The 18,218-nt window shown below is 38.1% G+C and overlaps 1 protein-coding gene and 1 non-coding gene across 3 annotated transcripts; both read right to left on the bottom strand.

Moving 5' to 3' along the window:
- Window positions 1-711: 711 nt before the first annotated feature.
- Window positions 712-9,126, bottom strand: slc43a3b (solute carrier family 43 member 3b). Of its 2 annotated transcripts, none has more exons than XM_038699699.1 (13): window positions 9,018-9,126; window positions 8,507-8,796; window positions 8,219-8,348; window positions 6,258-6,304; window positions 6,049-6,125; window positions 5,354-5,446; window positions 5,115-5,254; window positions 4,387-4,487; window positions 4,056-4,199; window positions 3,451-3,558; window positions 2,745-2,931; window positions 2,096-2,219; window positions 712-1,980 (listed from the first exon to the last, which is right to left on the bottom strand). In XM_038699699.1, the coding sequence occupies exons 2-13, from the start codon at window positions 8,682-8,684 to the stop codon at window positions 1,867-1,869; spliced, it is 1,443 nt and encodes a 480-aa protein (XP_038555627.1). In that variant the 5' UTR covers window positions 8,685-8,796; window positions 9,018-9,126; the 3' UTR covers window positions 712-1,866. The 2 variants fall into 2 exon arrangements, with proteins under 2 accessions (XP_038555627.1, XP_038555628.1); XM_038699700.1 differs by having other exon boundaries at window positions 8,507-8,793; window positions 9,018-9,072.
- Window positions 9,127-17,849: 8,723 nt separating this feature from the next.
- trnaa-ugc lies at window positions 17,850-17,921 on the bottom strand. Its single transcript has one exon. It is a non-coding gene; the product is annotated as a tRNA-Ala (tRNA).
- Between the last annotated feature and the right edge of the window lie 297 nt (window positions 17,922-18,218).

Below are 18,218 nucleotides of genomic sequence, written 5' to 3'. Positions count from 1 at the left end.
GAGAGTATACTAAATACTGGTAGAAAAGTATTTGACTGAGTAATCCGACATTTAGTCCCCAAATTTCCCCTAATTCAGCTCAATAGCATCTTTTGATAGAGCCTCTTTCCTTGTAAATGCCCACATCCTTCATGTTCATGTTTGTAATGCAGGCTTTGTCATCTCATATCAATGATGATATAACCAGCGTTATTTTTTCAGGCTTCAGAAAGCTCCTTTCAGAGCCACATACACAACTGATTTCACAGGCTGAGTACTACTCCTAATGATAAGTAAACTGATCTTGGTATGTAAGATCTGTAGAGTGCCCCTTGAATGTGTCATTGTTGGTGATGAAAGACATAAATCTGCAAATGAATTATATTTGAGAGCATCTTGTTATTTCTCCAACACACACCAGAGAGTCAAGTGTTTGGAACTTAATTTTCTGATCCTCCTGAAAGTGAACACAACAAATGTTTCTGCTTTAATATTTGACATACATTATGAGCATGTCAGAATAATTTTAAAAGTTAATGAAAATGAGTTTCAGACCGTGCCCTAATCTAAAACAGCTCTTACAAAAGCTAACAGTCTGTCAACTGCTGCTTTAAATGCAAAACCTAACAATACATTTTGAATAAGACTTTGTGCAGCTGATGTTACATTCAATCCATTCCAATCAAGTGAAAACCACTGGGGAACACTGGGGAAAACACAGGGAATTCAGGGTTCAGCCTTTAGATATCACTTGAATGTTTATTTTAATAGTAAAAGTAAACATCAAAATGTAATAATGCCCTTTACTACATCCTAAAGTTCATATCAAAAGATACATTTCATGTGGTGCAGCACAATGAGTTTGCATATTAATAGAAATGTTTCCACCATTTGAGCACCACAAAATATACAGTCGACCTACAACAAACATGCTGGTTAAAAAAGGTACATATTTCCCTTTGTAATCCATTACATATGATTACTTGTCTTTTCATTAAAAAACAGAATCCTTCATGGCACCAAATCCTTCTACTGAACTTCACAGACAACAACACCTGAGATGTCATATGTTACTGTAGGTTAATATTTGGGGCCAATAGTGATATTAGCAGCTAACACCTAAACTAATAGGCCAGCAGGTGGCAGAGCTGTGTTGCCTGTTGTAATTGAACAGTACAGTACAGTACAGTATCTGAACTCACATGGTAAAGCAATCAGTGAGACATCAGAAGGCAAACAGGACCTTTGTCCTGACAAAGCGGCTTCACTGAGCTGTTTTTACACCAAAGAATTAGCATAGAGCTATTTTCTTTTACACTGTACATGTCACTGATCGGAAGTGTCCCTCATGCAGTCACTAGACTTAACACTGTTGGTCGTATACCAACAGTGATAAAAAAAAAAAGAAAAGAAATATATATATATGTGTGTGTGTGTGTGTATATATATATATATGTGTGTGTGTATATAGATAACATGAAGAGGTCCACAGTGATATAAACATTACAGTAACATCTTCAGCTTTTTTACAATAAAGTTATCTTTTGGCACTCTGAAACCACCATAACCATGGTGTGATAGGTGACTAGCGTTAACACGGAATATAAAAAATGGCAAAAATGCTTATGTTAAATTGTATAAAAGAAGAAAAACGAGACACATCACAGTCATGGATAAGTAGAATGACAGCAGCCAGAATTAGGAATTTTAACTGTACACAGAACAAACAAAGCTCACAGTTGCTAGAGATGTTTGCTTTCCAAACAGGATCTGTATGGCAACACAACATAGACATACAAAACACTATTAATCAAACAAACTGAAGAGGTAACACTGGTGATATTAAGGCCTTTTTAAGTGCGAGTTCATGGTCCGATTTTAAAGACTTTAAGAGGAGGCGTTGCTCTTGGATCGCTGGGAGGCAAGACTTCGACAGTGCAGGTAAACAGAGAGCGGATGGATGAAGGCGAGCAGGCTGAGCAGCGTCAGACCGATGTTCACCTGCAGACACACAAAGGAAGCAGTGAGAGGACAGTTAGATACATAGATAAAGATGGTGATAACGGTTGGAGATGGACCAGGGTGGGTGGGATTTAGAGTTGTGTTATGTACTCACATATAAAGGGTCTCCATTCAACACTCCTTTCACCAGGGCAAAGAAGGGATACTGTAGCAGAGAAAACACTGCAGACAGAGCCATGACCAGACCATACAGCTTCCCAAAGTGGCGTGATGGGAAACTACACACACACACACACACACACACAAACACACACACACAGTGATAACATGGCAAAGAGAAGGAAGTGGTGAAAAATAAGTGGTGAGAGTAGTAGGGAACACAACCATTTCTCATCAATATAATGTATACACATATAACACATTGCAATGTAGTTATAAGCAGATATAAGATATGTTAACATTATTCTTGTCATACTTGAGTTTAAGTCATTTCTAGAAATGTTTTCATTTATTTGTTATGACAATTTTTTTATTGGTTCCTCTACTTTTGTCTCAAAATGTTTTTTTCATTTTAGCATTCAACAAATTAATGTCTACATTGTGGTAAATTGTAAAGTTCTTTGGGAACACCTATCATCACAGTAAATGAATAAACTGAACTAGAAAAAAATGAGTTTTCTGTTGTTTTCAGATATGCTGCCCACATATTTTTAACATCTGTAGTCCACAAAGACTTTTGTTCATGTCAGCATTTGTGTGTGTGTGTGTGTGTGTGTGTGTGTGTGTGTCTGTTTGATACTCACGCTACACTGATAAAGGCCGCATTGCCGCCGTAGAGGAAGGAGCGGTTGAGCACCTGCAGGATGAAGGTGAGGTACTGTAGTGGCAGGTACGGGGTGGAGGCACAAACTGAGAACAACACGCACTGCAGCGCCGTCAGGAAGAGGGAAAGCACAGATGCCCGCAGGTCTGCTTCCCGTTCACTCTCCCCTACAGACACACACACGCACACACAAATGAAAACACACACCTCGGTCGTCAAATAATACAAACACAATAAAATGTAACAAAAGTAACAAAGTAAGTAAGTACTCATTTTGCAGAATGGTAGGCTACATTTCAGAATAATATATACCTATTATATAACTGTATAAGAATGGTGTATATCACACCCCCTTTTGGGAGAAATAATCATGCTTCTGCGTAAGGACAAAAACAGGATGATGCCTTTTGTGTAGCAGGTTGTTAAAAAAATAAACATATGAATCCAGATAACATTTGAGGCTTATAACAATATGAATGTTCAGTGTCAGTGTGGTAAATAGCTAAATGACGTCAGTGGCAGTTAATGGATAGCTAGCTTGAGTGGGAGGCTGCTGGAGTAAAGTCATACAGTATAGCAGCATCAGACTGTCTTCTCCAACTAATTCTCAGCCTAGCTCAAACAGTTGATCATTCCCCCAAAAAGTAGCCATATGTGCTGTTCTGATGTATTAGTATACAGATTACCTGCAGCCCGAGATTTGCCCTTGTGTCTGTCCATTATGAGACCGTTCCAGGGAGCACACAGCACGCCGCACAGCTGCGTTATAGCAAAGGCATTGGTGTACTGGCTCACTGCAGGCACACACGCAAGGATAAGATGGTTATAGGAAAAAAAGAGTCCAACAACAGCTCAACAAGTCTGCCAGGATATGAGATAACAGATCACAAAGGCAGACAGAGGGCCACTTTTTAGTTAAATGAGAGGGTTTTTTTCATTATTAATCTCACTGCATGTTAAGACAATTATTTTCAACTTAAAAACATAAGCTTTCCTCTTGGTACATTCTTTTTGTGAGATTGGGCTGTAATACCATAGAGGCCATAGTTAGCCATAGTTAGCCATAGAACCATTGTTTGTTCTGTTTGTTCTTTTATATGATTAAGAGCTTTTACAGCACTTTCCTGCTCGTATAATATTACTTCAGTCACATCCCCTTTTATAAGTATTCACTTCCCTTCTGGCACAGGATTGTGAAAATGTAGTAAGGAAGGTTTAAGCAAACATTTGTCATTGCTTAGACAAAGTGACAACATGATTGCGCTGTTGTTGTGTGTGTGTGTATGTTTACCCAGCGAAGGCTCTCCTGCTGTCAGACGATGCAGCATGGGGTTGAGGGTGCCGATAAACAGGTAATGTCTGAGCTGCATCACCGACAACCAAAGCAGGTGCCACACAAAGAACCAGGAGAGAAAACACTCCCGGAAACTCTTCTCTGAGAGAGGCAAGGGAAGACCAGAGAGGTGAATGAAGAGGAGGAAAGAACAAAGATGAATAACAAAGATGAAACAAGAAAGTTATTAAGAAAAGGAATACAAATGATTCTGGAGAAATAGGACATGTGATTACTTTATTCTGTTAGATCTCACTATGCATTAATCTACGCCACAGTAAGCACACACCTTGTTTCACAGGGACGTCCTTGTTGAGTGGCGTTTCCTCTACGGTCCTCTCTGCGCTACTGTTCGCTGTTGTCTGCTCTGTCTGTTTACCACAAGTTATCCTGACAAAAGTCAATGGTCACAGTAGGTCAGCCGTACACTGAGGGCATTGTGGGAGTTCTTTGTAATTATTTATTTTGTGAGGCTTTCAAGTTCCAACCCGCAGTAATCACATAACAGTATATGAAGGATATTTCCAGGAGATGATGATGTGAAATCAAACTGTGGTAAAATAAAAAAAAAACTTTGATTCATCAATTGTTTGTTTACCTTTCAAAATCTGGAACTGAATTAATAATCAATCCGATTTTTTGGATGATGAAAGCTCAGTGTTTCTTTCATGGATTTTATAAAAATATGCAGATTTTAAAAAAAGATCAGATTGGTTCAAAATGTTTTTTGACACAGACTTTATGTCCCATCACACCTAATACCTGTTTTTCTTGCTGTTAAGAGTACACTGATCAGTACTGCAAACTTTAAAGTATGCTTTACACAGTAAACAAGGTATTCTAGCGAGTTCCCACTTAAGCCATGTCTGTATTTTTGCATTTTTATTACATTTTCAATCATTTTCTAAATATCTGTAACAAACACAGATAAATTCACAGATTATTTAAATTTCTTGAAGATAAAAACAGTAAATAACGAGCCTATTTACACTTGACATGTATGAAGTGTTGTCGTACCCGTATGTGTAATGATCAGGCAGCGGGTAGGGAATGAATTTTCTGGGCAGCAGGAAGAAAGTCCTGAGCAGATGAATGATGCCGCATGCGGACAGAAAGAAGAAGGAAGAGCGGAGAGAGATGCCAGACTCGTGTAACAACTGCGAGAAGAAGAGAAGAACGGGTGGAGCTCAGGACAACATGGTATATGTATATCCAGTAGATTTAATTCACAAGAGCAGTGTGCTAATATTTCTCACCTTGATGACGAGGAAGAGTGCTGAGGAAGAGTCGAAGGCCCCGTTGTAGAGAGTGATGATGGTGGAGCGATGTGAGCCGAACAGGTTTCCTACCTGTAGGAGAGAAATTTAAGGAGAGAAATTTGAATTGATGAAAACAGATGAATGTTGTATTTATGTGCTTATGTGTCTGTGGGACTTTTGGAAAATGTTATTTTTTGCATCTACCTTTGTGTTATTCAGTGTAAAATAAGTTCTTGCTGAGTTGAATTTCCTGTTTGAATATGTAGATGTGGTTTTTGGATTGACAGCTACACTTTTTAAACTCATTAAACATCACAGTTTTCCCGATGGGCTTTGTATGTTGATTTCCCACATGATCAATTGCTCGGCCTGAGAAAAGTACTGCAGGCAACAGAAGTGCACAAAGAGCAGACTTTGTCTCATTTGTGTTCTTGTTAAATGATGACCTGAGGACACGAAACATCATGAAGTCAAACCTCTATGTTTCTCTGTCAGCTTTGGGTCATGGGATGTGTTAGAGTTAGTGGTTCTTGATTATGAGTCTTTGTTACTGTATCTTTAGGTAATAGTGCACTGAATGAGCTCATAATAAGAGAGATCGTCTAATAGGATATAATTCTAGATAATAATTTCACAGTACATTATTTTCATTTTATTTTCCTGTTGTAAAATGAATGCTTGCTTCAGTTCACCTGCATGTTGGTGATCAGAAACATGATGCCACCCACTGCCAGGAGAGAGAGAGCTGGGAAGAGCAGGTTTGAAAAAGCTGAAAGAAAGAAATAGAAAATATGAGCATCCACAGTTGTTAGAGTCAGCTGTAACATCTTACTTCATGTCACCATTTCTTTAGACTATACGGGACTGAGAAAGTGCAGGACAAAGATAAAGTCTTCTTCACCTGAAGTTGCAAAAGCCACCATCAAGCTACCCATGGTGTACAGAAATCTGGTGGAAAAAAGAAAAGTGTTATCATCATATAATTTTATTGGCATAATGGGAGTGCCACATTGCTAGGCACTAGAGCAAGGGTGACGTTAAATGTTTTCGAGAACAAAGAATTTAAGATGGGAAAATTGGTCTTTAAATGAATAAAAATCAATGCGCTTAAGTCACAGTAAACACACATTCACACGCAGAGGAGAACTTTTGGCCGATATTCCTTTCCTTTTCCTGGCCTGTCCTATGCAAATATCTATCCTCATCTCCACTTGCCTCCTCTTGTCCAACTATTTGCATTCCTTGGGTTTTCCCTCCACCCTGTTTGAGTGGAAACATATGGATGGCCTTGGTACAAGTTTGTTGTTGTGGATTAAGGTATATCCAGGGCAATAAAGTGGGCAGGTATGTGTGTGTGGTGTTATATTATATGATAAATAGTAACTCTGAGGGGGCAGAGAGGACTTCTTAGTCAGCAAAATAAATATTTATATTTATATATAAATATTGCTTTCTGAAATTCTTCCATGCTCTGGTGATTAATAGTCCAGAGATATTTGTTAAGTAAACAGCTGTTATTGTAAGCAAACAGCTTTAGGAATGCCTCAGAGGGAAATACGAGAGACAAACTTTGCACAGAGAGTCACAGCAATGAACCTCGTCTGTCTTTAGTGACAATATGTTTGGTTTAGTGAAAACAGCAGGACTCTTTGTTATGTTTAGTTTTATTGCTGCATCAGAAAACTGGAACTTGTGGCTAAGCAAATAACTCAAAAAGGAGTTGATGTACTTTATTTGTTTTTGTTATGAAAACTATTGATGTACAAACTACTTAGTAAGCGTTTTGCTTTTTATGTTAATTTATCTTTTGATCTTATGGAAGCAGAAGTTACCATGTGGTTACCTGTTCAAAGCCAGTGTCATAGGTCAGAACTAGATGTGTAAAAACACACAGTGAAAGTATACTGCAACAATTGGAAAAGTTTGAATTGGGAGAAGTGAATATTAAATTTAAGTGCTAATTCTGGCTTCTATGTGCATACCTTAGAGACATGGTGACTGAATTCCTTTGTTTTGCAGAGCTAACTAGGAAAAGAGTTTCCTCAAAGACTTTGGCCAGCTGTGTGTTGCTGTTGCTGTTACTATAGAAATACCACAAATTAATAATAATAATAAAAATAGTAATATCAGTTTTACTGTAGTATTTTTTTGAAACTCCATAGAGAACATTACTATATTAATATTATTGAGTTGGTTATGGTGATCTTATAGTGTATATACCATTTTTACCATACCACATATACCTAAACGTTTATATAGTATTACTATAGTTATACTAATTGTTTGTGTACATCATTACTAAAGTGTTTTCTATATTTTTTCCAAATGCATTGTACAAAGTTACTATAGTAATATTAAACATTTATTATAACATCATCATAGTATTACTAGAGGAATGTTAAAAAAACAACATTGGACGCTATAATTATTATATTTTATATTATATTAATAATACAGGAGACATAAAAACCATCCATAATTTATATTATATCAATAATATTTTTTATTATTATCATTATTATAGTATACTATAGTAATACTATGGTTCATTTATGTAAGGGTGGGGTTGGTTGGCACACTTTTATGTTAAAATATTCTAACAAACAGCAAACGAAAGGTTAAGGTCTCAGCTATAAATAAATAAGTTTATGTACAAAAATGTTTTCTAAAATTAGGTGATTCAAGATTTGTCACTTGAACTTGTCAGTGTTTGTCTTTCCATTCCCTTTACCTACCCAGCTGGTGGGCTTTCAATTATCTACTGAGCAACATTTTGGGTAAATTAAATAGGAAATCCTTTAAATCCACCATGATGATGAACATTTACTCTAAAGTAATTAAGGCTATTGCTGTTGGACTCACATTCCAAAGAGTCGAGCCACCGTAGTCCCAAACCGGTCAAAGAGGAAACCATTGGGCAACGTCAGGAAATTGTTCATAAAGGAGGCGATAGTGAAAACAAGTGAGAACTGTTCATCCTGTCCGCTGCAATCTGTAAAAAAAAATAAAAAAGGATAATATATATCTCAAATATTTTAAGTTTATTTTAAAATCTATGTGCTTAGAATGAGATTATTTTTACAGCGTAAAATTACTGGATCATTGGATATTCAGAATTCAAAGTAGTAGAGGTGAGGATATCAAACTGACCTAACACGGTTGCATTGACTCCTGTGGTGTTGATGCACAGAGAGCTGAAGTAGCCCTCCGTCTTCAGGACAAAAACAAGCGAAGCCCACCCGAACACGGCTCCAGCGAAACACAGACACTCCACCAGACCCGTAGCAAAGGTGAGCCAGCGTCGCAAGCTGTTCCCAAAACCCGCCATGGTCACGCACACTCACCCACACACACAGGCAGACAATTCACAAGCACAATATTTTCACCTGCATGGACACACATGCAACCACGCACACAGGTGGCTTCTGTCACTCCACCTGCTAAAGTAAAAGAAAATTAAATGAGAAATGCAATTGGTTGTAAATATTGATGTAGGACAGCCGAAAAAAGTTACATTCATTGAGATACTTGTAGGACATAAAACTCCCATTTTAACAACATAATGATTCAATATAAATCTGTGAAGCCACAAAGAGGTAAAATCCAGAAGCAAAATGCACAGCTGGATATATTCTCCAGATTACTATGCTCTAGTACTCACAGTTCAGTCTCTGGAGGATTTCCTCAAATGCTCTCACAAACCCCCCCTCTCTGCTCTTGATTTATATAGACCTTGCTCTTCCCCACCAGTTCCCTCCCTCTCCTCCCTCCCCAACGTTTTTTCTCTTCTTCAATCACTCTCTCTGGTACAAATAACACTCCTGCATTCCCAGCAAGCCAGACAGCATTGGCACCGAAGCTACGAGACAAACTCCAGATGTGGATGCTGGGAGTGCTGGGTAGACCAGTTGCGAAAAAGGTTGTGTGACTCCCCCAGCATTCTGTCTGGTGTTTTATCTTTGATTTATTTACTTGAGCACATTGTGACTCGTGTCTGTGAAAGGTGCTGTATAAGCAAAACTTTGCGTGCTTACATGGAAGCAACTCGGTGATCGCCGTGTGGAAACTGGCTCTCTGGGTCATGACCATATAAACAAAACATCCCTGATAGGCCTTGAGAAGTTTATCATATGTTAAGTTAAATAGGCAAAGTAAAGTTAAACATTGGACATTAAAACCAGGACTTTCACCAGCACCTATTGGTTGTGTTGGGATTTATGTACATAAATAATTAATCAGAAGTCAGGTCAAGTGAGGAAGGCAAAGATTCAACGTGACTATGTTTAGAATTTAACCGTCACATTAATCTAATGTCATACATAAAAAAGAGAATAATATCCTGGAATCAGATCAGGGTCATTTTATAATCAAAATACATGACTGGTTGCTAAATCAAGAGACTACTACACCTTTTTTTCCCCACCCATGTATAGTATCTTTCAGTGTCATGACACTTTTGATGATTAAACAGACTTTAATCTGCGCATTTTCCAGGAGACTGGTTGAAAAACTTCACACACCATTTCAAAAGAGTTGCTGCCACTATCAACAGCAGGCATAACAGTGGCTTCACCATCATCAACAGAACAAATCAATACAGACACAAGATCAATAACATGTTTGGTCATGTCATCAAGCTATAGTCCAATGTAAAGTCCATTCTCAACAAAGTCCTGAGTCACCCAGGGGTGTCATTACCAAAGAAATCATGAAAGACCACCACAGAAGATTCTGAAGATTATTAGAAGATTATCATTTTGTTGGTTTTGAAGATAATGGTTGATTTCACTGATTTCATTTTCTTTCCTTTGAAAGAAAGAGACGTTACTTCAAAAGTCATTTCATCTGATAGATTTTGTAGCTGTGTTGATTTGCATTTTGTGGGTTGTTGCTATGCCACTGTTGCTATGGCAGATGCACAATCACATACTGCAACATAATCTTCGTTAGTTGGCAAAAACACTTTGCATAATGTTTAAGGCTCATTCACTCTGATGCTGATTTGTCTTTCAGTGTGATCCAGCAGAATGGTGGATGTTAAGGGAGAGGTCGCTGGTGTCTGAGGTCAAAGATGTAAATCATCTGTTCGATCTGATGGAAGTCTACAACACTACCTATGAGACCTCAGAAAGTAAATTTTACCGTGACTGCCATCTGACACAAGACACAGTTGTTATAACACACACACACACACACACACACACACACACACACACACACATGCAAAGAAGCTTAGTACGCACTTCCTTAAACCACAGTGTTAACACAAGCATCTAAACACGCAGGCTTACAGGATAATGCTGCCCTCAATTCACCTTTGAACTATAATCAAAATATCAAATAACTTATCCTTATAACATGGCTGTCAAGCAACTGCTCCAATACACACAATGTCCATGAAGCTCAACTTCCAAACCAACATGGATGGTTTTTATGTCTCCGAAAAGCTTTCAGACTGATGGGAGGTTTGAAGATCTACAGCTCCTTGACCACTGAGCAACCAAAGCGCTTCTTGAAGCTTAGTTTTAGGGTTAAAGATCAGAGGCCTAGAGCAACAATGAGCCGCTGGGTCTCTATATTATGTTAGATGATATTATATATATTTACGATGGTCAACTGAGATTAGCTTTTTTTCCGTGGCCATAAATTCCTGCATGTGAAACAATAGAACCACACCACTGCTGCATCCGCACAGAAATAATTTGGCCAGGTTGCAATCAATACTAATACTCTGGGGGAAGTAGTTACAGTTTTTTTCAATTGCTAAGATGCAATGGTCACAACTGAAGCCACTTTTTGAAAACTCTTCACACAGTCTGCATTACCCACATACCAAGTCACTCAAACCACCAAAACACTTCCTACAAGTTTTAAAATAGACTCGTTCAACCAAAACACTGGCAACAATTCTCATTTAGAAAGCATACAGTCTCACTCATAACACACTGACCTACAAAACACTAAAAACAGGGAGCATTACAGAAATGAAGAACTTTTATCTTTGAAGCGAATAAATTAGGTTTTCATTATACAGTAACAATAACTTATTTTCACTTCAGAAATGCAGCAATTTGATTCAATGTCCTTTATTTGTTCTATCTCTGTGGATAGTATTGTAAACTGTGAAAAATTTTTCTGTAAGTTGAAACAAACACCCCCCCCCACACACAAATTTCTGGAATTCCAGGGCTGCAAACAATAATAATACAAATAAGAAACACCTCAAAAACTCTGATGTACAGTACTTGAGGGTGCTAGTCCTCCCTCTCTGCTGCATTTGGCCACAAGTTCTCATCAATATTACATCTTATGTCTTCCCTGGCGATGCATCTTGGAAAGTATCTTCTGGAATGTCTAATCCAACCCTGGCAGTCTGCAGGAGAAGTGTATCCACATCCCACATTCATGTCATCCAGTAAGGTCATCTGGTCATGTGGATGGTGGTCAGAACAAAGATAGGGGAGTTTCTTGGTCCTCTTTCCTCCGCTGGCACAAGGCGATTATGCAGGTCATCCAGGAAAGACATGAGCCTCTCCGTATTGTAGGGGCCAATGAGTGGTTTGTGTAACAACAAACCATCATTGGACAGTGCTGCACACATTGTGATGTTAGCTCCTCTCTGCCCTGGGACATCCACGGTTGCTCTTGTCCAATCACAATTCTTCCCCTGCGGCGTGTTTTTGCCAGGTTGAAGCCAGCTTCATCCATAAAGATGAATGTATGTGCAGTTTCCCTGGCTTCCAGCTCCATTACTCTCTAAAATACAGTAAATACACAGTTTTACAGGACTTCACATTATGCGTCACTGTGTATGTTCCCTGATTGATTATTGAACAGGCATCTTTCCTGGACATATTGATAACAGAGTTCTTTCACACGTTCACAGTTTCTCTTGAATGGTTCAGTGTACAACTGCTTTGTCCTTATTTCATGTTTCTCGGGGCTCTGGCAATTGTCGTTGTGCTGACCGAATTCACATTTCCAAAAGTGATATTGTCTGCCTTCTAAGATTTTCTGTTTATTTCAATCTGGTCACTGCAGAAATGCAGTGCATTTACCATCAATCTGTTTTGAATGTCTTTTTAACAGTTTTGGACACAGTGTGTTAGCATTTGAAAAATGTGCTGCAGATACACAGTGTTTTGCAGGTGGTGAAGTAGTAATGAGTTCATGAATTTTTGAGAAAGGGGTCATTGAATGCATTTTATATGAAAGCAATGAAAAATGATTCACAGTTTGGTCCACATACACTTCCGTTGCGCTGACTGTTTGAAGAGTTTTGATAATGTGATTTCATTGACCAACGCAGGTTAGCAATTGAAAAAAACTGTAAGCATCTTACTTCATCCACCTGCTGTTTTGACATCCTGCTAACTGTAGGCAATTTCTGGTCTATTCTATTGTACTTTCCTTCATTTTATTTCATTTCATAAAATGAAATGAAATATGTCATATGTCTTAATTGGTTTTTAGGGCTTTGCATTTAATGGTTGTCTTTGCTTGTCTAAAGCACATTGAACAGCCTCTGCTTGAAATATGCTATGTAAATAAAGCTGCCTTGTCTTGCCATGCCATATGAATGATCATGTTTTACACTTTGGTTTTTGTACAGATTAAACAAGCTGTGCTTGTTATGTTTGGACAGAGCCAGGTTAGCTGTTTCCAGCTTCCAGTTTGTTTTGTGCTAAGCTAAGCTAACCAACTGTTAACTATAGCGTCACACGTGATGGAGATGAGAGTGATATCAATCATTTCATCTAACTCTAGGCAAGAAAGCAAATTTCCCAAAATGTCAAAGTATTCCATTAAAGCACGATTTTGGCACTTCAAGACAGGGCCTCAAGACCCACAGTTTGATACTGTGCTTCAGTACTAAAGCACAAAGTTACATGTAATTGTATTACCACACACCAAATTACCACACAGGGATCTTGGGGAAGTTGGTGGAACAGGCTGTCTGTTGTCTGTTGGTAATCCAGATTTCAGTTTAGGTCAAAGTTAGGTACAGGTAGTGGTACCTTGCAGCTGTAAGGGTCCTTATAAGTATAAAAGTACAAAAATGTGTTTGTTTGCATAAGCAGAAGTCAAACACACTCGTGCCAACAGGAAAAATGCTTACATTAGCAAGTTCAAGGACAGATGTCACCATCTCGTTTCTTTAAAAAAGCTGTGCTAAAATAGACAAACCACGAGGCTCTCTTTCTTCATCTCACTTGCTACATCTGCTTTCTAAAATTATTGCAGCAGACGAGAAATGTGAGGATGAAGCGCAACACATGACTTTGATGACAACATCTTAACATTTTCTCCGATACTATGACTTTCCTAGTTAATGTGATTTGATATGCATGTTTGTAGTGTATTTGCGTATTTATCTACTGATGCTGAGCAGTTTTGGCTTGTTGCTGTCTGGGTGGATGTGTTGTGTTTTTTGCTCCTCTCTCGTATAGACAAACTATGATTTTAACTACATTGGACTGATATCAAAAAAACGTATAATATAAAATGTAGCCTATAAAACAGAAATGAGCTTAACCTCCACAAGAAGACTATGAAGAAGCCAATGTCACTGTTTGTTTTTTAGACTTTTCTCCAATATTTGCTTATTTTTTGTGAAATACTAAACAGTTGTTACTCTTCAGGGTTGTTTTGCAATATCTGACCCCTCCCTTGTTTTGTTTATTATACTACACTTCTCTCACAGGATACAAGGATTAAGCATCAGTGGTGCGATAACATTTTCTCAAGTACAGTTCATTTTTAGGCAAAACTGACAAACCTTCGTTAAATGTGAGGATATACTTTCTATTGATTGTTTAATTTTGTAGAATTGGTTGAACAAAACAAGCATTTTGAAGATGCCCCTTTGGGCTCTGGGTAATTGTGATGGGAATATGTTGCTATTTTTTTTTTACAAACCAAGCAATCAAATGAATCATATTCAGCAGATTCATCCATAATGAAAGAAAATGATTAATTGCAGTCCCATACAAAATAGTTTATAACAAAGTAAAACCCTGCTTTTAAATATTCATGTACATCTGTACCACTACCATCACTGTTGTTTTACATTTTTATGGCTCCCCTACAGATGGCTGCCCACCCTGAGTCTAGGTTCTGACTTTATTGACTTGAATTTAACATCATACATAAAAGTATAGGCCAGTCAATCAGGGCAATCAATTTAATAATTTAAATACTACTAGGTAGATTTCTGGTTATACGGTTACATGATTTAACATAGAACTTCTACTTGTACCTTGAGTGTACTATGCAGTGTGAATATGCCTACTTCCTCCACCTCTGGACTACACGCAATTCAGCTGCGGTTAGTTAAAAGAGTGACCAAGCTCCTACTACATGCTGAGACGTTGTTAAAAGTGCTTGAATGGTGCAGTGTCAGCACAGCCAAGCCGTTATGCTGTGGGCTGGTAAGTGTGACTGCTGCCCACACTGAACTGTATCCCACTTTGACACTGTGATAAACCGTAAGAGTCGTCGTGCATGGAGTGGAGTCTCACAGAAGAGAGCGTCTGGTCTATTTTCAGTCTCTGGCTGTCTGATGTATTTTCATGGCTGTAAAATGACGTGATGTTACGTCCTCCTACATTGATCCTATTGTCCATACCATCCACATATTGTTATCCTATAAGATGTAAGGACCCGGCGGGAAGGATCCACAAGCTGCGGTAGCTGCTGGCAGGGTGGGCTGGCTGCAGCGGGTCTCCCTGCGCTGCTGCTCTGCTGCTCTCATCTCTGGTCTCTCAGCGCTTCCTCCAGGTCCAAATGCCCATTCATTCTCCACTGCTGTTGGACACATTCATTATAACTGGCAGATTTGTGAACATTGAAACTGTGAAATCTCTTTAGGGAATTAATGGAAACAGGAATGAGAAATTAACGCCTTTCTGGGAGAGAAGTTAAAAGTGAATTCAAGTTTTAAAGATTTGCTCACAGTATTTGGTCTTTGGAGATTTGTTTGTCTACAGCGGTGCCACTTCACCATTTCCCAAGTTTAATAAGTAATATGTTACCACAAGAAAACATCTACTAATTTATAGAATTTAAGACAAAAGTTTTTTGTTGAGTATGTGAATAGAAGACTTCTTTGGCTTTTTGGTCTTTTGGCGCCACCTTGTGAGCATTTAATAAAAACGCATTTCCTTATTGTTAAATGAATTCATTATTATTATTTCCTTATTAAAGTGACAGTATTGCCTCTCACATATTAAAACATGATGGTTATTTAATTGACAAGATATTTTATAATGCATTTAGAGATGATATTTCAATATTCCATATGCCTAGCTTGATAACTACTAAATACTAGAGTAATGATTATGTTTCAGATGTTTATTTGTCAGGTACACTGAACTTTTAGGGTGCAGTCTTCTTGCTCAGCCTTGTTACTGTCAGGCTGCAGCCTTCACATTTTTGTAAGAACACACTGACTTCACAAGAACAAACACACTTCACAATCTGTAAGAAGAACATACACACCCGTCCTGTGTTGCTAGCAGGCCGTATCAGAGGTGAGGGCGAAGGCCATACTTTAGAATTAATTGAATATCCGACTGAGGGACAATAGGGCCTTTATGGATTTTAACAAATTGTTGCCAGCACCTGCTCCCAGGCCTGATAGAATATAACACTAGACACATGAATACAATGGGCCTTTGCAAGAATACTGCAACCCTGAAAGCTGTGAAGGTCATCATGTGGCACAGCACACGAACATGGAGTGCAAGTGTTAATGGTAACCAACTCTGTGATTGATTTATGCATATGCAATGTTTTGCTAATATCAAGATGATGTCTTATTTCTCCTGTCACATTTCAGTCTTATTACTAGTGTGTTATATTGTTATAGGGCAGAATACGATATTGTTTTTATTCTAAATATGTGTGGAGATGGAGAAGGTCGGTCTTACCGTAAGATCCACAAGAGGAGGAGCGGGACAGGCTATATCAACCAATGTAATACAGAGTTTGAGGAGTCTGCTCCCGGTACCAGCTGGGATACACATGTATTTGTAATTTGCAGTTGTCTGAAATTACTTCTAAACTTGACTTAATTTGAACTTTGCTGAAATCTGTGTCTCTTGAAAAGAATACTATTTACTAGTATTATTACTGAAGTAAAGTTGAAAGTATACCTTTGTAATGGCATACCTTTTGTCGTACTGATACTTTTACTAAAGTAAGGGATCTGAATACTTCCACTCCTGCTCTAAAGGTTTTCATAGCAGTATTCAGTTTTGAAGATCTTCTTTATACTGTTGGTTCGTACTGCACACGAGATATAATGTCCTATAAAGTGAAAGATAGATGGTTTTAAGTCATTTTCGAAGTGTCGGCATATTACTGTGAATAACCACGTTGTAATGTGATGAGGCAATAAAATATTTAGGATGGATAAAATATTTTTGTAACATCATGTTTTCTTTTTTTTTGGGTTGCATTAGTTTATTCGTTTTCGTATTTTCTACAACAAATATGAACACAAATATATAAACAAAACATATACTAAACACAAAAAAACATTAAGGAAGAAAACAATCAACAACAACAAAAATTCCTTATCATAAAGTACAGCAGAGCATGTATATGTGACGCCTGAGATGAGATCGAGTTGAGTACAGAGTTGTTGAGGTACTGTTACTTGTTTCCACGTGGTGCTTTAAGAGTTCCCAGTAAGTAGGCCTTTAGCAGGCCTTTTCAGCAGTTTTCGCCATATTACCATAAACGTTTACCTTAAAACACTGCTTATACTTGCATGCCACATTTTGGCCTTTGTCATGGCTCAAAATTGACATCCATAAAAAAGCGTTGTTTCATCTTGAACCAGAGCATCTGTAGATTAATTCCATATCCGAAACGTTATGATCCAGTAATGTTAAGCACGAAATGAGATGAATAAATAACAGTTTTTGTTATCTTCGTTCACAACTTGTGAGGGACAATACAGTTCCTCACAGTTCATTGTTTACTTATTAAGTGTATACAGTGAGACAAACCCATGCTCACACTAATCTATGCATCTTTAAAATGAAATAAAAAACTGACTATAGACTATCTAAAAACTTTACATACATCTATATTAGAAAACGTACACTATAGACTACTGTACAAAAAAATGTTGTTCCCTTCATTCCACTTTTCTCATGCATAGGCCCACACACTAGTGAGCTGAGCTGACTGATACACCTGATGTTAACTAGCTGTAGAATCTTTAACTTGTCTCTACTTTGCCCAGCTGACCATCTTAGTTATCTCCATGTGCACTCTATTATTAGAACATGAACACAGAGATATTTTCATGTCCTGCTCACATGTGGAAATGGCAACAAGAAAAGGATACAACTTGATGAGGTGTATAAACAAGTTACAGTCTGTTGTCATATTTAATGACCAATGATTATCAGGTTACTGCAGTTATTAGCACTGACTTACCACAGATTGTTTGTTTGAAAGTTGCTCCACTTTAAAACAATGGAGATGCCGGGGATTGAACCCGGGGCCTCATACATGCAAAGCATGCGCTCTACCACTGAGCTACATCCCCTACAGGTCACTTCAATCACTAAATGACTATGAATACACTAAATTAGAATATCGGTCATAGACTGTTTATAAAAAGGTTATAGGTTAGTAGGCAAGCTAAGGACCATTTTTGGCGCAGTAATGTCACACAAAATATCATGGGACATTTAAGCAGCAAAACTAAAACGGCAGCATTCGACAACTTAACAACTATCCAGAGAAAACAGATGCCCGATCCGCGCATCACTAGCCTACATTCAACGATAAAATCACCAGTAATATCAAGGTCAAATGGCAGGAGGACGGAGGAGACGAGGGG

This window comes from Micropterus salmoides, unplaced genomic scaffold (genome assembly GCF_014851395.1).
Source record: "Micropterus salmoides isolate LMB-PRFRI ecotype aquatic unplaced genomic scaffold, ASM1485139v1 Ms_hic_scaffold_5, whole genome shotgun sequence".
Classification (NCBI taxonomy): Eukaryota; Metazoa; Chordata; class Actinopteri; order Centrarchiformes; family Centrarchidae; genus Micropterus; species Micropterus salmoides.
This window is presented reverse-complemented; position numbering and strand designations above follow the sequence as displayed.